The 22,137-nt window shown below is 42.9% G+C and overlaps 10 protein-coding genes across 10 annotated transcripts; 3 read left to right on the top strand and 7 right to left on the bottom strand.

Annotated features, from left to right (window-relative positions):
• Window positions 1-514: 514 nt before the first annotated feature.
• BYT42DRAFT_336892 (uncharacterized protein) lies at window positions 515-6,468 on the bottom strand. The gene is made up of 16 exons (XM_051563101.1): window positions 6,017-6,468; window positions 5,799-5,932; window positions 5,413-5,681; window positions 5,193-5,273; window positions 5,021-5,087; window positions 4,588-4,920; window positions 3,936-4,521; window positions 3,269-3,875; window positions 2,457-3,190; window positions 2,076-2,380; window positions 1,942-2,010; window positions 1,789-1,872; window positions 1,577-1,709; window positions 1,209-1,507; window positions 1,016-1,133; window positions 515-938 (listed from the first exon to the last, which is right to left on the bottom strand). Exons 1-16 carry the CDS (start codon window positions 6,213-6,215, stop codon window positions 637-639), a joined length of 4,320 nt encoding a protein of 1,439 aa, XP_051424034.1. The 5' UTR covers window positions 6,216-6,468; the 3' UTR covers window positions 515-636.
• On the bottom strand, window positions 6,360-7,461 carry BYT42DRAFT_336840 (prefoldin, alpha subunit). Its single transcript, XM_051563100.1, has 6 exons — window positions 7,233-7,461; window positions 7,067-7,172; window positions 6,970-7,001; window positions 6,806-6,880; window positions 6,636-6,741; window positions 6,360-6,562 (listed from the first exon to the last, which is right to left on the bottom strand). Exons 1-6 carry the CDS (start codon window positions 7,308-7,310, stop codon window positions 6,504-6,506), a joined length of 456 nt encoding a protein of 151 aa, XP_051424033.1. The 5' UTR covers window positions 7,311-7,461; the 3' UTR covers window positions 6,360-6,503.
• A 552-nt stretch (window positions 7,462-8,013) lies between these two features.
• On the bottom strand, window positions 8,014-8,669 carry BYT42DRAFT_545991 (cytochrome c oxidase subunit IV; the record flags this gene model as incomplete). Its single annotated transcript, XM_051565849.1, has 3 exons — window positions 8,014-8,150; window positions 8,231-8,362; window positions 8,465-8,669. 3 exons carry the CDS (start codon window positions 8,667-8,669, stop codon window positions 8,014-8,016), a joined length of 474 nt encoding a protein of 157 aa, XP_051424032.1.
• A 533-nt stretch (window positions 8,670-9,202) lies between these two features.
• Window positions 9,203-9,470, bottom strand: BYT42DRAFT_569634 (uncharacterized protein; the record flags this gene model as incomplete). The annotated part of the gene is made up of 3 exons (XM_051568306.1): window positions 9,203-9,295; window positions 9,317-9,357; window positions 9,386-9,470. The coding sequence occupies 3 exons, from the start codon at window positions 9,468-9,470 to the stop codon at window positions 9,203-9,205; spliced, it is 219 nt and encodes a 72-aa protein (XP_051424031.1).
• Window positions 9,471-10,175: 705 nt separating this feature from the next.
• Window positions 10,176-11,856, bottom strand: BYT42DRAFT_569628 (ZPR1 zinc-finger domain-containing protein). Its single transcript, XM_051568305.1, has 4 exons — window positions 11,739-11,856; window positions 11,624-11,664; window positions 10,499-11,555; window positions 10,176-10,429 (listed from the first exon to the last, which is right to left on the bottom strand). The coding sequence occupies exons 1-4, from the start codon at window positions 11,835-11,837 to the stop codon at window positions 10,292-10,294; spliced, it is 1,335 nt and encodes a 444-aa protein (XP_051424030.1). The 5' UTR covers window positions 11,838-11,856; the 3' UTR covers window positions 10,176-10,291.
• A 534-nt stretch (window positions 11,857-12,390) lies between these two features.
• BYT42DRAFT_604989 (uncharacterized protein) lies at window positions 12,391-13,098 on the top strand. The gene is made up of 4 exons (XM_051571112.1): window positions 12,391-12,448; window positions 12,508-12,650; window positions 12,724-12,778; window positions 12,845-13,098. The coding sequence occupies exons 1-4, from the start codon at window positions 12,421-12,423 to the stop codon at window positions 12,952-12,954; spliced, it is 336 nt and encodes a 111-aa protein (XP_051424029.1). The 5' UTR covers window positions 12,391-12,420; the 3' UTR covers window positions 12,955-13,098.
• A 9-nt stretch (window positions 13,099-13,107) lies between these two features.
• On the bottom strand, window positions 13,108-14,033 carry BYT42DRAFT_545988 (S-adenosyl-L-methionine-dependent methyltransferase; the record flags this gene model as incomplete). Its single annotated transcript, XM_051565848.1, has 3 exons — window positions 13,108-13,435; window positions 13,516-13,915; window positions 13,973-14,033. The coding sequence occupies 3 exons, from the start codon at window positions 14,031-14,033 to the stop codon at window positions 13,108-13,110; spliced, it is 789 nt and encodes a 262-aa protein (XP_051424028.1).
• Window positions 14,034-15,001: 968 nt separating this feature from the next.
• Window positions 15,002-16,453, top strand: BYT42DRAFT_336714 (SMAD/FHA domain-containing protein). The gene is made up of 5 exons (XM_051563098.1): window positions 15,002-15,158; window positions 15,248-15,483; window positions 15,543-15,690; window positions 15,795-15,928; window positions 15,993-16,453. The coding sequence occupies exons 1-5, from the start codon at window positions 15,113-15,115 to the stop codon at window positions 16,161-16,163; spliced, it is 735 nt and encodes a 244-aa protein (XP_051424027.1). The 5' UTR covers window positions 15,002-15,112; the 3' UTR covers window positions 16,164-16,453.
• A 1-nt stretch (window position 16,454) lies between these two features.
• On the top strand, window positions 16,455-17,352 carry BYT42DRAFT_336715 (uncharacterized protein). Its single transcript, XM_051563099.1, has 3 exons — window positions 16,455-16,560; window positions 16,634-16,996; window positions 17,061-17,352. The coding sequence occupies exons 1-3, from the start codon at window positions 16,501-16,503 to the stop codon at window positions 17,169-17,171; spliced, it is 534 nt and encodes a 177-aa protein (XP_051424026.1). The 5' UTR covers window positions 16,455-16,500; the 3' UTR covers window positions 17,172-17,352.
• A 2,391-nt stretch (window positions 17,353-19,743) lies between these two features.
• Window positions 19,744-21,406, bottom strand: BYT42DRAFT_336600 (uncharacterized protein). The gene is made up of 6 exons (XM_051563097.1): window positions 21,359-21,406; window positions 21,118-21,294; window positions 21,018-21,051; window positions 20,689-20,944; window positions 20,168-20,618; window positions 19,744-20,101 (listed from the first exon to the last, which is right to left on the bottom strand). The coding sequence occupies exons 2-6, from the start codon at window positions 21,172-21,174 to the stop codon at window positions 19,829-19,831; spliced, it is 1,071 nt and encodes a 356-aa protein (XP_051424025.1). The 5' UTR covers window positions 21,175-21,294; window positions 21,359-21,406; the 3' UTR covers window positions 19,744-19,828.
• Between the last annotated feature and the right edge of the window lie 731 nt (window positions 21,407-22,137).

Genomic DNA, 22,137 nt, shown 5'->3' with positions numbered 1-22,137 from the left:
CTTGCGAGTGGAAAGCCGTGGAAAGAGCCGGGACATCGCCAAGGAAAGGATCGCCATCGCCAGTACCGCCAAACAAAGCACTCGCATCGCCCGCGATTGGATTGGTCTCTTTCTCATTGGTATCGGTTGCTTGCACACTCTCTTCCGCTTCTGTTGCTTCAAGCGTGGCGGGTTCGGCTTGTGGGGCAACAGGGTCAGGGACGTTGCTTGCGGAAGCCGAAAGGGATGTTGGTGTCGGTTCGTGTTCCTTGTCACGATGAGGTGATGGACCAGTATTATCGTCCGTGCTTGCTTCCTTTACTGAAGCCATGTTGGACGCAAGTAGTGGAGAGGCAAAAAGACAATGACGGAATGCTTCTTCAGTCCGTCAAAAAACTTTAAAAAAAAAGAAAAAAAAATTCAACCAAAAAAATTCAGACAATGGAAGGAAATGAACCTCTCAGAGGTTATGCGCATCGGATATTGAATCAGTTTCGTTGTGGATTTCTGGGATTGGCTGATGAGATGTTAGGGTGAAAAACATTGGATAAATATGCATTTCTCTTTTTTTTTTATTTTGTTACAAATTACAAGAGTAAGAGAGGGTGTATGGATGCGTGGGGGGGATGTGCATGTAACTGCGGATATAGGTTCAAATCAATAAACTTCTTTTTCCTCTGCCAAAGAAGCCAACCTTCGCATTCGAATAGAACTGGCCAACGCTCTGGAATTACTTCGTGACCGTGATCCTGTAGGCGTTGGAGGGTCTTCTTCGCTTTGGATATGCTTTAGTAGGTCCTCTGCTTTCATGACCATGGATTCGCTTCGCGTACGTCGTCGCTCTCGGGTAGACATTCTTCGGCTTCTACGTTTAGACGCTGTTGACATCTCTCCTGACCGCAATTTCTCCAATAAATTATCCATGATATGTTTATCCTCTTGATTTTCGGATGAACCAGCTAAATCCAAACAAGTAAAATACATACATGTCAGTAAGACTTTCAAACGGCAATACTATAATTCCAAAATTTACCACCATTCATATCATTTTCTGATTTTGCTTGAAGTCGTGCCCGTCGCTGTTCCTCAAACTGCCGCGCTTTTTCAAGTTGCTCTTGCTTCTTTCGCTGTCCGATAAGATCACTCTTGGCGCGCTATTTTTAAACGAAGAAAAAAAAAAGCAAGAGCGTGAATCTCCATATGCACACAATATACCGTTCAACACAAACCTCCCAACTGGATGTAAAGGTTTTGAAGATACCAAAGAATTCATCGGGTTTCATGTCACTGGGATCTTCGCCAAAGTAGGTCACAACATCCTTGTACGCGATATCCATAAACGTGTAACGAGCTTCCAGTTGATCAAACTTCTCAATGGCAACGTCACGGAATTCGTTCATGACGTTGGCATATCGGTCTCCTTCGCTGGCCTCATAGTCAGCTCCATAATGTCGGTCAAGCTCGTGAATCATGGTTTGCAAACCAACACGTAACTCGTTGTAATCCTTGATTAAATCCTGAATGGTCACTGGAATCAGGTATGAGTCACTGCATTTTCATTTGATGGAAATGCCAAGATAAAAAGCTCCTATTTTACCTCTGCAGGCTTCGCCGCATAATTTCAGATCATCCAGCAACTTGTCGCCAATATGTGGGAATTTTTCTTCAATCATTGTGATCAGGAAATGTAACAAGGTGGTATCGTTACTGGAAGCTTTGGTATCTACAAGCTATTGAATAGTCATTTGAGGACTTTTGCCGTATCCATCTTGTGTTTGTGAGCGTTTAATCTTATCTTTTTCGTCATACCTTGTTAATACTTCCAATATGGATACCGAATGCACCACCTTGGAAATTGGTGCCATTCAAAAAGTTGCCGACCATCAATATCAACTATTGAACGTGTCAGCCAACGTCAAGATTCTGTCGAGCCATAATTGACACATTTCATTTCAAGCTTACATTCAAAAACTCTTTGAAAGCCTCTGACTCTTTGAGTGAAGTCGACGCGTCCATGACATTCATCATATTCTAAAACCACATGAATTCCAATGTTAATAATGACGGATGATAGCCTTGATATTCAGCCGTTTTACCTTGTTTAACTGGGCGATTCTTTCGGGGAAAGTCACTTTGAAGAGCATATTACCGACGCGTTCTTTGAAACGATCAATGGTCATGATTTCGGCGCAAAAGGCATCCGCTTTGCACAAGTTCTCGAGATCTTCCTCCGATGCAGTCTTTATAAAGACGGCCAATTTTCCCATCTCTTCCGGCGTGGGAGCGTTGGCATATAAATTGCGCAGCAAGATTTCCGTGCAGAATTTTTCATCCACAGCGAGAATCTTTTTCTTGAATTCTGCAAATGTCATATGCTTCGTTTTAGCCAAAACAGCTATGTCTACAAGACGAAAAAAAAAAAGAAACGTAGCTTCAGTGGAGGCGTCACAATTTACCCGTGCACTGTTGTGCCTTACTGATATTGTTTGCTTTTCGGGCGTCAATGATGCAGATCTCCTGTTTCTTGTCTTGGGGGAATTTCTTTTGCGACTTGACAATTTTCTGAGCAAACATCTCTTCCATTTTGTTAAAGATACCCTCCGAATCGAATAAAGCTTCCAGAGCTTCATCGTCTAGACTATTGGATCCCCAGATGGTCGATTTAATATGGTTTGCGTTCAGTTTCTGCCATTGAAGTGCACGAGTTTTCACGGAAGGTAAATGATTCATGGCTTTGCGTCGCAACACGTTGAATGGTGGTGGTGGCGGTTTCGGAGGCTCCGTCGATGCAGGAGCAGAGGATGTTGCCTGATTATCATTGGAGGGCAGTTGGGGACTCTTGACGGAAACATGTGGCGAAGCGCCAGATGTTGATGACGGTGGTGGTGGTGGTGGCGGAGGAGGCGGAGGTGGTGGGCATGGTACTGCCCCCTTTGTAACAGGTGCAAACGAAGCTGGTGGTGGTGGCGGTGGCGGTGGTGGAGGAGGTGGCGGCGGTGGTGGTGGAGCTCCCGCTTCATTCGATGCATTATGTGGTGATGTACGGGTATCTTGACCGTCAAGTATCGCTGCTGATGGTTCGAGGCTAAAATCATGTAGTGCAGTATTGTTGTCATTTTGAGGGTCTTGATTCTCTTCTGTCGCTAACCGGCTTTCATCATTTATCTTCCAAGTCGGGCTGCGAGTACTGTCAGCAGTCTCCACTTCATTTCTGATCCAATTGCAAATACGATCAGCTTGTTCTGCCTTTATCGATGTTCGGTTTACATCACGATCATTTTTCACGTACCTATTCAAGAATGACTGGGCTTGCTTGCTGACAAGATCCGCAATGGATCCAAGGGATTGAACAGAGGAGCTTTCAGTGACCTCCGAGTCGTTCCGCTGGTGTGCTTTGGCGGCCCTTCGACGACCGTTGCCGGATCGATTGACCGATCCCATCAAAGGTTTGGTCCCCGGCAAAATGAAATCACCAAGGCCACTGCTGCTACCAAACTGCATGGCCAACTGGTTTTTGAACTCTTCTGATAATCCGATAGCCATGGACCGGTATCGAGTTTTGTCAATTTCGGCGTCAGGGTTTTCTTTTTTCAGCGAGGAACCGTCCTTCCCTCGTCCCTCGAGACTTTCTTGTGCTTTCATCCGACCAACCGCTTTGGTGAGATCCTTTCGTCGAATCACAATTTCTGCGTCTTCATTATCGTCCGCATCCTCCGCTGTCTCAATGGCTTTATAAAAGACATCAAGTTTGTTCTCCATCTCTTCAATGTTTTTCTCGTAATCATGTTGCAGATCGCGAAGTTTGCCCTGGAGCGTCGAGATCGTATGACGAGACATACGTAAAAGATCCTCAAGAGATTCGATTTTTTCTTTCAGCTGAATCACGGTGACGCCGTCTACATAACAATGTCAAAGGCCGTACATCAAAACGAAGAAAACTTTGCGGGAAAGGTTACCTCCTCTTTCGGCTAGTTGTTGCTGAAGACCGTCCCGTTCCACGGTCAATTCATCGTACATTTGCTGCAAATGTTTAATCTCTTCAAAGGTGGCCTGGAGCTGATCTTGATCTGCAAACTTTTCTACAAGATGTCGTACGGAAGTGCCATAGGATGATGAGAAATCCTCTACCAGCCCTTTGTGATCCAGGACCACTTGGGAGATGAGATTGTCGATGATTTGGAAATATCGTGACTTTAGTCCGCCTTCTTCATGGATCAGTAGCAAATGCTGAAGACAACTCAGGAAAAAATCGTAACCGCGGGTGCCTTCCACACTCGCCAAGACACATTCGAATACATCTCTGGGGTCGTTGAGATCGCGTAGCACTCGATCGTGGTACATTTCCATAATTTCTTCATGATCATTTTCTGCCAAGGCCTTGAATTCATGGATTTGCCGATCAATGTGTTCGCAACCAAACTCCGTCATTTTTTCCACTAAACGATCCAATCCACATGCATTCATTTGGTTTCGCACATGCGTTCTCACTTCAGGATCGTCCATCACATTGATTATTGCATTGACCAAGATCATATTGTATAGCTACCGTAATTCGCATGAGAAATAAGCATGTGGTTACACTTGCATTCGTCTCTGAAAATACTTTACCGCATATTCCGTTAATTGATTATCAGGAGCACCATTTGCAGCAAGACGCTTGAAATCTTCGCTCGCACCGACCATACTACCCATTCGGCCTCGACCGCCAATGGCAACGCTCAACTCTTTGAACCATGCATCGAATCGTCCGTATCCTTTTTGCGCATTTCGTAACTGATCCATCGCCTTTAACACCAATTCTTGGCCTAACGGAACGTCAAAGTAACACAAAAAGACCAAGACTTCACACACCAAGCGTCGCGTATTCATTGAAGGTGACGTCAAGCAATAGACAATTTGTTGGATACACTGTGGATTTTTGATAGCTTCTCTTGCACCAATCTAGAAAAAAAGTCTATCTTATCAGACATTATGCTTTTTTCAAAGAACATAATGGAAAAAAGGTACATCAGGGAGCCCTCATCCATGGCAAAACACCTACCCTATTGTTCAACAACGCCTTGAAGCATTTGAGAATCTCGCTCTCCGTTTGGGTATCGGCTTCATTTCTGCAGTCATGCAATTCACACGATAAAAAAGATGAGGTACACACGATCATGAGCGATCATAATAATACAAAGAACAAGAAAGAAAAAAGAGTTCAGCCAACTTACTTATTTTTCATGTTATTAAGGAAGGCCAATGCATCGGTCATGATCTGCAATCCACGCATGTCGATAAATTGCCGCACCCAGCTATCATTGACATATCAGTAAGTGTACGGACATGGAGGAAAGCAATAAATAAGGGGATTTTCCATTTTGACATGAAGGGGGGTGGCACAGAAGAATAGGACACAATAGAATAACCAAAAATGGCGAACCAGTAACCTACCTCAATGGTGTCGTGCGTAAACTGACTGATAGGTGAGCCAGCAGTTTTCCGTTGATGCCTTTTGTCGCGACATCGCCCATCTTTTTGACATAGTATTCAGGCCCACTGTTATCTGGTTCCTTGGCCGTCTGCGGTCCACCTCGTCTTGAAACGATATTTGCCACTCCGGCTTCCGCTTGAATATCCTGACATACCATCAATCGTTTCTTCTCGACGGGAAATGCCATCATGACGTTACGTGCACTGGCGTCGTGAATGCCACGACGTATCTATGCAAATATGTAGTGAGTTGGAATGCATTCCGCCTCACGCGCCAAAAGTAGCAGGGAAGGAGAACGGTAGAAGGGATGAGAGGAATAGGGACCAGGTGATAGCATTTGACGTACCAGCATCTTTTCGAACAGTTCTTCAATTTCGTAATCGGATAGATGGTCGGGATGGGTGGCATCGCTGTCAGTGCTGGGTATAGAGTAGGATATAGAGGATTGAGAACTACGTATGGATGAACCATCGCCGATGCCTAAGGTGGGGAGTGAGACATTCAGGGGCATCGTCGGTTTTTATTCGTGTAGAAAAAATTACAGCATATTTTTTATTTTATTACCAGAAAAGTAGTCTTCTGCCGAAATACTCGAGGCCATGGAAGTGTAAGCGCTATTGGAAGAGGCCAATTGAGAACCATGGCATTGGTCAGAAAGCGAATGCCCACTCGTTTGAGAAGATCGCTGCGTTGCGGCGATTGAAGGAGCGGGAGCATCGGGTCGTCGTTTCGCTTTTGCTTTGCTTCGTCCAAAAATGTCCATGACGAACCGATGGAAGGGGACAAAGTAAAAGTGAAGCGACTTTTATGGTTTTACAACAAGGAAAAAGGAAGGAGAGGAAGAAAAAAAAAAAGAGGCACAGACAAAAAAGTGAGTGAACTAAAAGTATCCAATAAAAATGAACAAAGGAACGGAAAGGGTGAAGAAGAGGCCACCCAAATAAGGGTGTTTAATTGTATGGCACAAAAAAAAAAAAAATCCGTGATAAAAAAAGCCCGCAATGGATTTTTTATAATTGTATTTTTTTTTTTTTGCTAGTGAATGAATGGTCTATTTCGTTGCAGATGGATCTTGCTGCTGCATCTTTTCCTGCATGACATTGATAATGGCTATCAAGAAGAGGGGACGTGATGATAAATAAGCACGCTTTTACAGATGGTGCCGATCATGGATGAATTTTACCTCTTAAAGTGCTTTGTTTGCTGGTGATGGATTCTTGCAATTTCTCCAAATTCTTCTTTACGAATTCGGTCTTGTTGTCGTAAAACTTGGAAGCATCCTCGACTGACTAATATGGACGGTGCGGATTCAATAAAAAACGAAGGATGTACACGGACCATGTGTGAGTTTACCTTTTCCACATAATAACCGGTACCAATATCCACAATGACTTTCTCAACGTTACTCAGCTTTCCGGGAACATAGAGGTAAAATCTATTCGAGTTAAGCATAATAAAATAACACACAGACAAAGAAAAATTGGATGGTCATGACAACACGTAGATGAAAAGGATATAGATGATGTGAGGGGCACAAGGATCGTTTTATCTTACAAGGACAATTGGAACCATTGTCAATTTCAAACTGAGTTGTTCCGCTTTATTACGACTTACCTTCAGGTTTTTCTCCTTTCAGGGCATCGACACTTTCACGACAGTCGATGAAGCGCGATTGAGCACCTTTGAGTCGAGAGTAGGATTGCGTCAAGTGGGACACTTCCTGTTAGGCATATCATCGGTTAGGCGTCGCGTTATTATGTATTACACGAGTTTAACATGCCTCTTCTAATTGCACTTTCACTTGTTGCAGTGAAGGAAGATCGAGATCGGTGATATTGACTTGCTGTGGTTGAGCCATAACGGTTTTTGCAGGACAGAAAGCTGAGCAAGGATTTCAGGAGGCGAAAGGAGGTCACCCAAACTTTGTAGGGACTGTTGGCGGTGGTTCAATTTGAGCGAAATTGTCGTTGTCTCCAACAAGGGGAAAAACAAACTATTGAAAACAACTGTGTACAGAAAATCTTCAAAAGATGCGGTTTTGCAAGTCTTACATTGTCTTTTTACGAAGCACTCGTAATTTTGTAATCTTTTTTCCTCTTTTATTCAAAAGAGATCATAAATTCGAGAAACAATTTGTATCAAAAATCTTCATCCCAGGAACGGTTGGCGATTCGCCAGCTCGCAGGTAGCAGAGAAAAACATAATCATAGCTTGACAGATGGATAGAGTCAATGAACCAAAGACGACCCATGCTAAAGGTAAAACTAGCCTGCATTATACAGGCGTGATGGCAAGTATGGTAGAGTTTGGATGTCTAAAAATTGAATTATTCGAGCCCTGTCATGTGACTATTACGAAAACAATAACCTTGCATGGCACAAACAAAAAAAAAAGAATTAACATGGATCAGTTATGGAACTTTTTGCATGTGCATTACTGTTTGTAAATGATTAGGAGCTTCAATCAATGATTCATACACACAAGGCTTTTCTTTTTTTTTTTCAATTGATCTCTATCAAGTATGCTGTATTTATTAAATAGGTGAAAGGAATAGCCAATGCTTAATCGTGAACAACATAGCCCTTGCCCTTGTAACCCTCGGAAGAGATACCGGTGATGGGGTTGGAGTTCTGGCTCTTGAGGTATTCGTTGGTCTTTTCCTCCCATTCCTTGGACATGGTGTGAGGAGTTTCCTTGGCTACATTGAAATAAACAAACACGTCATTAGCCATCATGGACATGTAAAAAAGGAAAACATTTAGGGAACATAATGCATACCACCAAGACGCATGGCATAGAAAAGAGCGGCAGAGGCAGCAAGAACACCAGCAACACCACCAACGACCTTGGCGGCATGGCCAGGCTTGGTCAAGGGTTCGCGGGGACCGTGAGCACCGAAAGCAATGTAGTCTGTTCAATCAGGAAAAAAAAAGTTTAATGGGAGAATGAACGGGACCAATCATCTCGGCCAACCACATGAAGGTTGGTTGTGTTTGTTTTTTGTTCACTTACAGGCAGCCTTCTTCTCATCGGCAGAGAGGAGCTTCCAGTCACCGGCCTGAGCTTCTTCGAGTTGCTTGGCGATGGTGTTCTGTTCGGCACTGGACAAGGTCTTCCAGCGAGATTCCAAATTCTGGACGGCAACATTGGTAGAAGCATTGCGACGGCCGACGACGCGAGCAACGGTTTGAGAACGAGCAGCAGCAAGTCTGAACATGTCGAAATGTAACTAAACAGGGAAAAGGGAAGGGGAACCACCGTGACGGACTGCCAATAGTAAAAAAAAAAAAAAAAAAAGGCCGGGCATCCATTTTCCCAGCCCAAAAATTATCGGTGGCTGAGTTTCGGCCACGCAACTCGCCCAAAACACTGACTGACAAACAAATATCATATGCAAAGTAGATGTTGCATTAATTAACAAGCCGTACACCCGCTGTGCAATGGATGCCACCTGCTACTGGCGTCGCCCTTTTACTTTGAGCGACATTCGTCAGACAAAAGCCTAACGCAATACGGCATAACCTAGGCGAGACTCTTGATGGAACTTTGGTATATTAATGTCAATACTCTGGCATACGGTACAGTCATGATTTCCAAACATTTGTGCAGCAGCACTTATTGACCCCCTCAGTCCTGTCCCGCCCAAGGTTATGATACATCTAGAGTGATGTGTGGGAATGTTGGGTATCAAAAAAAAAGAGTTAGTAAGCTCTTTGATTGATTCAAATCGTCAAGATATTTTTACCTCTGTTATTCGATGCAGCAGATGTCGAGAGCTTCCCGACCGAAAAAAACAGAAACGATACAAATATATATAAAATAAAAGTAAAACAATAGGTGCGACTGTAAAAACCCCTTAAAAACCCTGTGGGAAAAAAAAAAGGAGGAAAAGACTGCAAGAAGGTCTATCGAATAAAAGACAAATATGCATACTACACACTACAAGAATAAAATGGTCGGGAAGAAATATCAAGACGATATCATGGGAAGTAATCCAGGTGAAGTCAAGCGTAAGCATTTTCCGATGAGGAAAAGAGTCACACCACCGACGATGCCCTTTGACGACAAAAACCGGATAGGCCACATTTGGTGCGCGAACAAAGTAGAAAGATTTGGAGGGATGGATGGCTTGCCAGGGCGAAAAGAAAACCGGAGAGAAAACCATAAACTAAAGGAAGGATAGAGAAAAAAGAACGTGAGTTTTTTCTTGTCGAAAATCGAATAATCACATCACACAAAAGATACCTTTTTGATAATACTCGACTTGACCGGTTACAGATAAACGCGGGTAAACCATAGTCTGGATGATGGATAATGGATGCGAGGGGATGCAATGATAGCGAGAGTTTTCCAGGCAAACAGAAGAGAGGAGAAAACCAAAGAAAAAAGAAAAAAATGAAGACAAAATATGCGATTCCTATGGATAAAACACAAGTCACCTCTTGATGCATGAATGATAAGCTTTACAGATCGAAGTCTATCTGCTTATGTATCATTCGATACTTGAAAACTGAAGAGAAAGATTTTGGGCAACGACGACTTGTAAAGCGCTGATGATTGTTACCGTTGCAAGGTAGGCACCGATTTCATAATAGATTTAACTACAACTATTTATCACTGAAATATTCTATCACACTTTTTTTTTCCGTCTTTAAAGAAGAGAAAGATGAATGAGACGCAGTAAATGATCATCCAAAGCGTCTCGGGTCCAAACCAAGTATGGAATGTTTGATGCTTTTTTATTGATGAGTGTGGCATCGAACAGACGAATTGCTGTATGCCTTTTTCTTATTTTTCATGCATTCTACTGTACAAAATAGACCTTTTTTCTATGTTACTTTATTGCTTGGTTTCGGGTTCAGTTGCTTGGTAGTGATCGACGTTCATATCGTTCAACCCCAAAGTTTCGTTGGTTTCCCAATCACGTTCGTACTCCTCAATGGTCATTTCTGGATCGTCATCCGGTGCATAGAGATTCTAATTGAAAGGGATTCCATCAGTACATCGTCTTTTACTCACACCCAATGTATCATTCATCCACTTTACCTGAAGATATGAGTTGGCAAGAGGATCGTCAATGATTAAAGTGACAGGAATACGCTTGCCGTCAGCCACTTCTTCCAAATTGGCCAAGAACTTTTCCCATCGGGCTCGGCTTTCGGCCGTGGTGGAATCGCCATGCATGAAAGGCACGCGCTCGTACAATTCTTGGTGGACCTGGCGCAACAGACCTTCCACCGTAGTGAAACGACCACCCAAAGTACCGCGGGTCACTTCAAGGTCAATTTCGGGAATCGACAAACCGCAGGTTTCGGATTTCAAGATATCGCGGGACAAATCTTCCGGATCGGTGATCTTCAAAGTGATACGCTTACCCTTGGCAGAGATAGGGCCACCGGCCTTGACTTCGTTGCTCTTATAGCCACACTGTTGGCAGTTAGTAGCCATGATGACGACTTCCTTGAAATGGGGAATATCAATCAAATGCATGTTTGTCTCGCTGGGCGCATTGCAGTGAGAGCAGTTGGCAGGGAAGGTGAGCACTTCAGGCACTTCTTCATCGCCTTCCGTGGCGGTGGGGACAGCAGGAGTAGGATTGGTTTCCTCGCTCTGAAGACCCAAAAAGGCGTTTTGTTCAGGGGTGCGGTTGTACCATTTCATCTTGAGCTGAGGATCTTGGGCGGGTAAGCATCGGTTCTCAATGTAAGAGTTGCCAGAGGGATCATCGATGGTGAGAGTAAAGGATTCAGCACCTTCCTTGTACGATTCAAGCTTGTCAACAACGGCTTGAATCTTGTTGTAAAGATCTTCATCAGTGTGCTTGCGAACGGGTTGGCCTTGCGACAAGTCATCGACAGCATGATCCACCAAACCTTCCACTGTGGTCAACAGACCCCGACGGTTGTTGGCAGGAATCTCGACTTGCAGTTCTTCAAATTTGACGGAAGCGAAATCAGACTTGACCAACTGACGATCCAAATCTTGCTTGCCCAACACGTGGCAGGAAACAGTATGGCCCTTTTCATTGAAAGCACCAGCGCTTTGCAGTTCATTGTTACGGAAGCCGCAGTGAGGACATTCGAAAGCCATAATGATGATTTCCCTATAAAAAACAAGTGTTAACAATTTTTTTGGTCCACTCGAGTGATACAAAAGGTGGAAACTACTTACTTGAAGTGAGGAATCTTGGTGAAGAGCATGCGAGTGGTACCCTACACGAGACGACAAAATGTTAAACAAGACTCAAAGCTAGCCACGGAGAAGAAAGAAGCGACATTCCACTTACGTTCTCACCGCATTTCATACACAAGCTCTCAATTTCAGCAGGCTTGGAGTTATCGTGAAGGTCCACAAAGAGGGGCTCGTTTGCTGGTTGTTCAGACATGGTGACAAAGATGAAAGATTATGCCAGAAGAAAAAAAAAAAAACTGAATTCTAAAATAAGCGTTGGCGGACGGGAAGTAAAAAAGCAGTCATGAAATTCATTTGGTCCCCCCCCCATTCATGGCTTTGCAAAACGAACAAGTGCAGACACACCATTAAAGATGAATTTAGTGGACTTTATTTTCTACATTGAAAGCGTAGCAATCGATCTATGATTGTGAACATGTATTTTCTATCATCCTATAACAATTGGTGTCCATACCGATCAATAAGTTTATTCAACTAAAGAAGTCTGTTTGAAGTGCGCAATTCAAAAGTAAAGACGCCAACCAACACAGTCAAAACGATGCTTGAAGAAACCGTAAATATATGGAATTCCTCATCAGGTTCGTACTTGTTATTCCAGTCAAACATAAACATATTTGCATGAGGATTTGACTCAAATTTAAGGCCAGGTGACTTAATTTCAGCCTTTCGAGGCGTGACGGTCTTTCCTCGTCGGCCGTTGTAAAAAAATACTGGAGCTTTTTCGAGATCGAGCAATTCCCGCTTATCGCAATACTCTTGTAAAATTTATCTGCAGTATGGGAGGAGTGAACAACATCAACAAAGGTATGTCGGATCAGACTTTCAAATTATATTGGCAGTACACTAAACATATATCTCTCCAGTCAAGGGTGCTTGTATTGAAAAGAAGCGACGCATGGACAAGCGTCGAAGCAAGGCAAGACATGGCGCCATTGCTCCTGCTGTGCTTACCGTCAAGACCATGTCCAAAAAGAAGCAGAAACAATATGAAAAAGCCCTTCGCAATGTAAGCATTGAATCTACTAGTTAAAGCAAATGCTCTTCATCGGTTGCTCATTCAGTTGTCTCTTTTTTTCCAGGAGCGACGATTATTGGCCAGCAAAGGCATCATTCAACTTGAGGAGGAAATGACAGGTAAATCTCGGGGTCATGCCACCATTCCTCTTGTATGATCACTAACGATGGGACCATGGAAAATAGATGTCGTTGATGAACCTGCCAAGAAACGCTTTGTCACGGTCGAAATTGCCCCTGAAATGTTGGCTGCTGCTGCCGCCGGTCCCGGCACCGTGCTCGGCGCACCACAGTAAAAAAAAAAAAAAAAGAGTCGTCTCATTGATGGATCACCCTTTTCAACTTATTCCAGAAAGTTCCTGCATCATTTCTTTTGTTTCCTTTTTTTTGCCATGCTTCATTAAGAGTCTTCATTTTATTTTTTGTATATATAAAGCGACTGTTCTATTCTATCGTTTTTGGAACCAGTACATATTAGTGTCATGGGGAAAGAAGAAGCGACCTTGCTCGTCTTTTGCGTGGCCAAAATTAGGATCGTCCAAGACAGCTTCAATTTGTTGCCGCAGTTGATCCTTCTTGTCTTGAGGAAGCACCGCCACAAAACTCAAACTGTGAATGCGAGGCCAAATATCCTCTCGTGCAAGGTAGAGATCGTTGGTATAGAAAGCGTGATTCATAGGCAAATTAAACAGTTTGCCGGCTTCGGGTAGTTCGAAGACGTTCTTCCAAGTGCCTTTACGGTATTGCGGGGTGTTGCCTTCATGAACTTCGTAATAGCTGATAAAAAAAAAGCCAAGCGCAATCATGTCAGTTTTTTGAAACTCCCCCATCTCTATGTGGAAGAATGCTGTGCTTACTCTCTCAGCTGCGCTATCATTGGACTGCGTTCTCGGCTTTCCTTATTCCAAATCATGAATACGAGCCCATTGGGCTTGAGTACACGGTGAACTTCTCTAAGGGTTTCAATATCATCGAACCAATGGAATGCTTGAGCCATCATGACCGCATCTTGGGATTCGGGAGAAACCGGAATTCTCCAAGAAGTGCCCTCTAATGTGTTGATGTGAGGTAGATCTTTGGCCAGTTTCTGTCTCATATTCTCGACGGGTTCGACGGCGGTCACCTCATATCCAGCCTGGTCAAGGAGTTTTGTCATTTTCCCTGTTCCTGCAGCAAGGTCCAGCGCTTTTTTCTTGGCTGGCAAGATCTGCTTGATACGCTCGAGTGCTGCAGGTGGATAACTCGGTCTTGCCTTGGCTAAAATAGAAATACATCAAAATCATAGCCCTTCAGCTCCGGTGGCTATCATTTTACCATAAGATCCAGCTTGCAGCTGAAAACCAGTCGCTGCCACTTGATGAGCCCGTCGCAGCATAGTTTAATTCCTCAAAAGAAGAATAACAACATAAAGCAGCATCGGAATTTCTAAAACTTGAATAAGAAATCACTCAGCTCCGCACCGTTGCGGAGAAAACCGTTGCCACTGAGACACGCCGTATCTAAAGTGCAGGAACATAGCAACGAAGAACAGAACATGATGTCTTGCTCTGCGATGTCAAACTTTAACTTTAGTCCGCGCTGCATTGTTTATTTTTTTTTTCAAACTTTCATGTCTTGCCTCCTGCGAGAAAGATTCGAACAGAGAGATGATAACCAACTTGACGTGAGGATGGCAAAAGGCACAATGAGATAACGTTGGTCTCTTCATGTTTTGGAGACTTTCTATCACACGGATCCACGCATAGCCATTTAATGAATAAATCAGCTTTCTTCAACGATGGGCTTTCACATCGATTTGGTTGGTCTCATTATTGAAATGGCGCTTGACTGTTGAAAAATGTCAACTTTGAATAAAGAAAGACTCTCTTTGATTGTTTGATACAGGATCTACAGGTTGAGGCCATGTTGCCATGATATAAAACCGTGACAATATAGTCTAGTGAATCTTTGTCATTATCTTCCTTCAACTTGCTTTTCTTTTCTTTTCTTTTTTTTTTGCTATTGAAAAAAAAACCTTGTTTTTTCGACACAGTAGCAAGATGGCGAAGAGCAAGGCATCTCGCGCCTCCCAAAATGAAGCGCGTAAGGATTGTGCTGCTTCACTGAGCGATGGAGTGTGTCACTGCCCAAAAGTACTAGTGAGATGTGAAAGCGTTTTCACGGAATGCGTTGAACGGCCATCAGAAGCAGGAAAGACCAGAAAGCAGCCATCGCTTGCTGAAAGAGCGTGATAAATTGAGGCGTTATCAGCACAGATTTTCAAAGAGGGAAAACTCAAAGAATTCGCAATTAAAAAACTGTACGTCACGGTCCTGATTTTTTGGATAGAACTACCGAAATGACCCAAGCGCCTTTTTGTTCCTATTCTTTTGCTTCCTTTTTTTTCAAACTCTGCATGCCAAGCTCTTCAAAGCTCTGGCGCTTTCATATCCATCGTGAATTTGAAGAGACATTATGATGACCGATTTAGCTCCTGTTACGAACCTTACCAAACAAAAAGGTACACTCAGCTTGCTTTTCCTCTTTGGCTTTGCAACCGAAAAACCCCCCTCCATTCTTACCATCTCTCATGTTGCCTTGAATATATAGCGCCATTTCTACAACACAAGACATCCTCACCTCGACTTCCCACAACATGCCACACACTTATTCTATTACCCCATAATAGTCACTTTCAAACAAAAACCCTGGAATTACGAGACAGTGTCCACCTTACGATCGGGCGACAAACCAATTCTAAAACGGTACCTGGCGCTCTCAATGGTTACTTTGATTCAAAAGTATTGTCCAGGACACACGCCGAAATATGGAATGACAAGGGAAAGGTATTCACTGAAACTAGTCTGAATACATTTCCCGATCGTCCCCTCACCTTTGGCCACAGATATATATCAAAGACGTCAAATCCAGCAACGGTACCTTCTTGAACGGACGTCGACTGTCGGCTGAATGTACGGAAAGTGCACCCACTGAAATAAGAAACGACGATCAACTAGAATTCGGTATCGATATCACCAACGATGATGGATCAGGTGCGATTTGTACTCCGTGGAGTCCCGCAAAGAACAAAAAGAAAAAAAAAAAAAAAAGGGTCAACAATAACCAACCTCATCGTTCTTATTTTTTCACTGCGTAGTCTTATATCATAAAGTATCGTGCAACGTTCGCTTATTTTCAGTACCTTTATCCCAAGTCGATCCAGCTTTTATAAAGGATTTGAACCTCGATGGGTCCAACGGGATGAATATGCAGCTATACCCTGATTCACCTGTAAGGCCGATGTTTTATCATATGTCTGCTGCGTTTGAATTCTCAGACGGATCTTCCATTTTAGCTCCAGCGAAAATCTTCCACGCCATCGATATCCACCATCTCTGCGTCTTCCTATTCTTCTTCCAACAATTTATCTGCATCCTCATTTACCGGCAGCGGAACCTTTACCATCGAGAAAAGGTCGAGAAACTGGGAACACGTGTTGAACAAACTCCAGGTAATTTATCGATAATTTCTTTTTTATCTTATTGTTTTTGCCACGTGCAAATTTGTTCTTATCCCATCGACATCTCCTGTTCTTTCCTTTTCACTTTGATGTACTTCCCCTTTTGGCAGATGATCGCAGTAGTAGCTCATTCCTACAGAAATCCCCTTTTGTCCTTTTTATACCGTCACTCTTGTTTTTTTGAAGGATGGTGATTTTGTATTGGAATTTTGTCCTACTTTGGGTATGACAAGCACCCTGTCATATCCTACGTTACTGTCCAATTTACGCATCCATAGGGCTGAATTATGATTCTTAGAATGAACTACAAAGGTCACAAGAAGTCGAAGCGGAGTTACGATCCATGAAGGACTCTATACAGAATGTGGAGCAAGTGTACAATGACGAACAGATCAAAAATTTGGTAAGTGTTACTATGCAGGATTAGCGTATGTGACGATATGTGACGATGAACTCATTTTTTTCTCTCTTTCAAGAGTACACATAATGCGGCACTGCAAAAAAGGTGGCAGGAATCGCAGCAACAAGTCGCTTCTTATGCCGAAAAATGCCGCCACCAGGATCGAGCGATTAAATCAGCGCAACAGGAATTAGTACGATTGCAGAAAACCATCCAGCAGTTACAAACTTTACGGAAAAATGATGAAGAACTCAACAACCTAAAACACGAAATGGAGGCTCAGAAGTTAGCTTTTGAGGAAGAAAAGATTGAATTAAACAGACAGCTGCATGCGGAGCGAGCACGTTGTATCGAACAAGAAGATGCTTACTTGACACTGGCGAAACGGTTAAAACATGCGGACCTCCATTATAAACCTGGTTTTATGGACGCTTTACAGGTAATAAGAAATGGCTTCGATCTCATGAGAAAGGAAGATGATATTGAAAGAAAATGGTGTGTAGATACGAGGGGTCCAGGTATTATTTGGTATCTTGCTTGGCATTGTTTCTGCATTGTTGTACAGTCTGTCCAATTGGAGTTCGACAAATTCTGAAGTAATTTGTCCACCGTAAAAAGAAAGCCAGAAAAAAAAACCAAAAGAAAAAGGGTTGGACGGCTGTCAATCGCCGATGAAAAATAACATCTATTGACGTGCTTGGTCCCTTTTTGCGCTACACCAGCGATCTGTCATATGATATGATGCCCATGTTGTGTCGCCATACCATCATTTTCTTGACCTTCTATCATCCACTTGTTGCTTTTTGCATTTTAATGAATAATCTTTATTGTCACACCGAGAAAAAGTGTTCTCTTCCAGGAAAAAAAAAGCGTTTTTATACTCTACATCATCCAGGCAGCTGCAGTACAGTATTTGCGTTTAGCAAGGAAAGTCGCGCCCTCTTCCCCCCCCCCAAGAAAAAAAATCATACCCATTTATAATAAAAAAAGTTGCAAGATGATGAAGGATACTAACAATAACACAATATACAGGTAGTCAGCAATAATGTACTGTATATAGGAAACGATCTTCATCTCTTGGAACACTGCAAGTCCAAAACTTTTCAGATCTGCTTTTTGATACAGTGCTTTGAATTTCTTCAGTTACAGATCTTGGGACAGTTGATATCATGTTGTCAATTTTAACGCCCATGCATGTGTTTAAGCGTCAATGAAGAGCATATTGGTTGATGAGCTGACTTCCAGATATCAAATATTACTTGTCATTATAGTATACATTTGCAAGTGGTAATTTATGCTCTTACCAAAGATGCAAGGAGACTATCATCCGCATCTCGAATTTGGAGGCCTTTTCCCTGGATAACATATTCACAACGCTTTGGAGGCAATACTTTAAATTATTTACAGAGCATTGCCTCGTAAGGTACTTCACGAACCGTATATATGCAAACTGGGTGAAATTCTTGCATTTTATTATTTATCAATACGCGAAACACTGTTGGTCGCATCAAGTTTTCGAGTCAAAAAATAAATATATTGTGCCGGAGAAAAGCCGCTCTTCCCTGTCAGACCAGGTCCACGTGGCTTCCGGGAATGATCATCAAGATACTGTATCGGTCGACGCGGTTGCAGTGTACCTGTGCGTGTATTTCATCGATCATACTATGTCAATCTCACCGTTTAAATTTCACTTGGGGGCTGCTGAGAGCTACCTGATCATGAAACCGGCTCCCCCGAATACAGACTATTCCGGAAGGACGGATGTTCATTGAATAATGGGAACCAGATCATTTTCGAGTTCAGCTTATGTATTTGCCGACGTGCTGTGCAACCCAAGCGCTTGGAAAAAGGCAAGTTGTTATCGTCTGCTCTTGCATCATGTCCCGCTTGGCCAACCAATGACAACTTACCATTAGTTGGGCCGGACCGGATCTGACAAAAGAGGTTTACAGTTTGTGTTCAGAATGTAATTTGCAAATCATTTTTAGCTATACAATATGTTTTAATAAAGGAAAAAGCGACCAGATTGCGAAATAATGTACAGAGAAAAATAAAATAAAAAGATCGTACTAATCAGAAGAAGAATAATAAATAATGTAACCGGATCACATCGGTGAAAAAAAGGAAGACGGATTTCGCGTAATTACATACAAAAATCTTGGTTGGACAAACATTTTTTTTTTCTTTTTGACCATGCAGAAAACCGCTAAAAGTCAAGAGGTTGATTCCGGTAACAGAGTTGGCGATACAGTAGTTGGAGAACTGGATTACTCAGTAAATATCGTTGCTCTTCCAAAGGTCTTTGACTGAGCTGACATAGTTTGTTTCACTAGGCCATCCTCGTCGATAGTGGTAGTCGTGCAATAAATGCGGTGAGTAGTTTCCATAGTAAGATCCACTATTGCCGTATCGTAGCCGATTAAAAAAATTTCGGAACATGTTTGGGGATCGATATGGGCTGCCGTAATAAGAATTGTACCATGGGTAGTAGCCGTTACCGTTGCCGTATCCACCGTAATTGTTATAGTAATTCATGCCGTAACCTGGATATGCATGTGGACTGTACAAGTACGGATTATGGTATCCTCCTCCGAAACCGTAAGGACTATAATCTAATAGGGCAGGAAGGACAGTGAGATGTGGAAAATTCCAGAAAGTTAAATAATCCCAAAACTAATCTTTCAAGAAAAAAAAGAGAAGCTTACTTGAGTAATAAGCAGACATGTTTACAGGAAAGAAAGCATGACAAAAAAGTAGAGGGAAAAAGCTCTTTTATAGATGGGAAAATTCCGTTTGCTCTCCATCTTCAAACCCCACTTGGGGTGGTTTTCTTCCACCAATGAAGTGCGCATCACATGCACTTGTTAAATTCAATAGGGTTTATTATTCGGTTGTGATACAATTGCCAGTCATCCGTGAAAAAAAAAAAAAAAAAAAAAAAAAAACAGAGGTTACAATGGCGCTTAACCTTTTTTCATCTTTCTTATCTGATAGACAACAAAGTCCCCATATGCAAAGTTTTTTTTTATTTTTTTTTTCTTCACAGGTTCATTGTTGTTGGAGCTAAAATACAGACTGTGTAAAAACCATGTATGAAACATTTTTCACCTTTCGCTGTCGTTTCGGAACACCCGAAATGTCGGCAGTTCAGGAGCAAAGTTTGTGTAACATTTTCCGCCCATGCAGAACCAAAAGGAAAAAGAGAAAGAAACAACCACAGTGAAAAAGCAGCATATGTAAAGCGAGTGCGTTTTTTTTTTTTTTGTTCTTTTTAGCCGTGAATCTGAACCTTGATGGTACCATCACGTCCTTCTTTCACGTGTTTGAATGCTTCGACGGATTCCTCCAGCTTATAGGAGTGGGTAATAAGTGGCTTCACGTCAATGGTGCCAGAGGCGATCATCTTGACAGCACGCGGATATGTGTTACAGTATCGAAATACGCCCTTGATATCCACTTCTCGAATACCAATTTCTGACACAGGAATGGATTGAACAGGGGCTCCCATGCCCACCAGTACAACTGATCCTCCATTTCGCGTAATCTATAAAATACGGCGCCAGTCATTAGTGTTGAATCTCACCCACTTTCAAGGATGAACGAAACTTACATAGATGGCGGTTTGGACACTGGTTTCGGCTCCGGAGCAGTCAATGACGACGTCGGCCAATTCATGCGATTCCAGGATCTTGTTCGCCATGCGCTTGGAATAGTCAATGTTGGGTTCATTGGGGTCCGTTTTTTCCAGAAGCACTTGACTGTCCGTGCAATATGTTTTGGCAAAATCGAGTCTCGATGCGACGATATCCGCAATAGTGACATGACCAGCTCCCGCTGCTTTAGCTGCCGCGGCTGCCAACAATCCGACCGCTCCAGCACCGAAAATAGCCACACGATCACCTGCTTGCACTTTTCCACGCCGCACCGCATGAACTCCCACGGACAGAGGCTCAATCAAAGCGCCTTCTTCCAATGAAACATTCTCCGGGAGTTTGAAACAAAAATCAGCAGCATGACGATAGTAGTTGCAGAGGGTTCCATCATAAGGAGGTGTAGCTGCACTGAGAATTCATATGTATTATTATTTCAAGCTACCGAAAAATCATCCCCCGGTAACATTGATCTACTTACAATATCATTTCGGGACACAAGTTGTAACGACCATGCTTGCATTGATCACAGACTCTGCAAGGCACACCGGGTTCAAGCGCGACACGATCTCCTACCTTGAGATGCGTGACTTTGTCTCCCACGGCAGCCACGACGCCGGCCGATTCGTGGCCAAGAACCATGGGCTTTTCAACGACAAAGGAGCCAATGCGTCCCTTGGTCCAATAGTGGACGTCTGAACCACAGATTCCAGTCACCTTGACATTGACCAAAGCATCTACACAATATCAACGCAGGCTGAGCATGCTGATAACTATCGATTCACGGGGATGTGATCGTGCTGCTTTTACCATACGGCCCGATTTCTGGAATAGGACGATTTTCCTGGTTGGATTGTTCTTGGTGAGCATAGTTGAGGACACGGTGGCGTCTTTTGCCGTCAAAACTTACAATGACAATTTCTCCCGGCTTTTGAAGGATGACAGATAAATTGGTATTGCTTGCCATTATGCAGATGGGAAATAAAAGAAAAAAGAGAAAAGAAACAGGTGAACAAGGATGACACTATTGCCGTTGAATTTTTAATTTCTTTTGGACGTTTTTCCCCAATTTTGCGGAAGATCTCAACTAAAAAAAAAAAAAGCCAATCAATGAATAGCGCCTTCTGAATCCAGTCTTCACTAAATCTTACTTCGGAGACACAGTCAGACGCGAGACAAGCACTTGTTGTTAGACATTAAATTGGATATTGCCATGAATAGCAGCTGCCTTCATTGTTCAGTCACCACTCGATTTAGAATGCCCGATTCTTAGAATATATCCGATTAAAGACTCACCTTTTGGTCTTTTGATAAATGTAGACTGTAAAGTAGTTCTCGCAGTTATCACTCTCTGGAGCAGGAATAAGCTAAATCATGCGTAAAAAAGATATGAGGCTGGAGAAAATCAATCCCCCTCACCGTAGCTAATCTGTCATGTAGCTAATCTGCCGCTTGTTGTATGACAAGAGAAACGGTCTCTTGGTTTCCGATATCCACTCTTCGCTTTTGGAACAAAGGTTTTACATTCAAGTTGCTGTGTTGGTTCATTTCAAAAGTACCAATGCTCATCGCGGGAGTCCCATCATTTAGAAAAGGTGCAACGTCAACTAATCGCTTTTGACCCCACATTCTGCAAAACATCACCACGCCATGTTGGAAAGATTGGCGGACTGTGTCCCTTACACAGCAATAACTCTCTCCCCTCTACTTCCCTCTCTTTTTATAGTTTAGCAAAACACCCCTTTAGCAGTTCTGTTGATCTAGCCGCCAACTACTTCCTCATTATTCATCGCATTTTCCGGTCCACAATTGTGTCGTTTTTGACGCCAAGAGCCGCCTCCCTCAATTAGGAACGAACAAACAATAACACACTTAACCAAGTGGATGTATACCAGGTTAACGAGTGAGCCGCCCCAGGCAAACCATAAAG

Source organism: Radiomyces spectabilis (genome assembly GCF_025331425.1).
Source record: "Radiomyces spectabilis strain NRRL 2753 chromosome Unknown BYT42scaffold_6, whole genome shotgun sequence".
Taxonomy (NCBI): Eukaryota; Fungi; Mucoromycota; class Mucoromycetes; order Mucorales; family Radiomycetaceae; genus Radiomyces; species Radiomyces spectabilis.
Note: the sequence above shows the minus strand (reverse complement) of the source record. Positions and strands in the feature narration are given on the sequence as shown.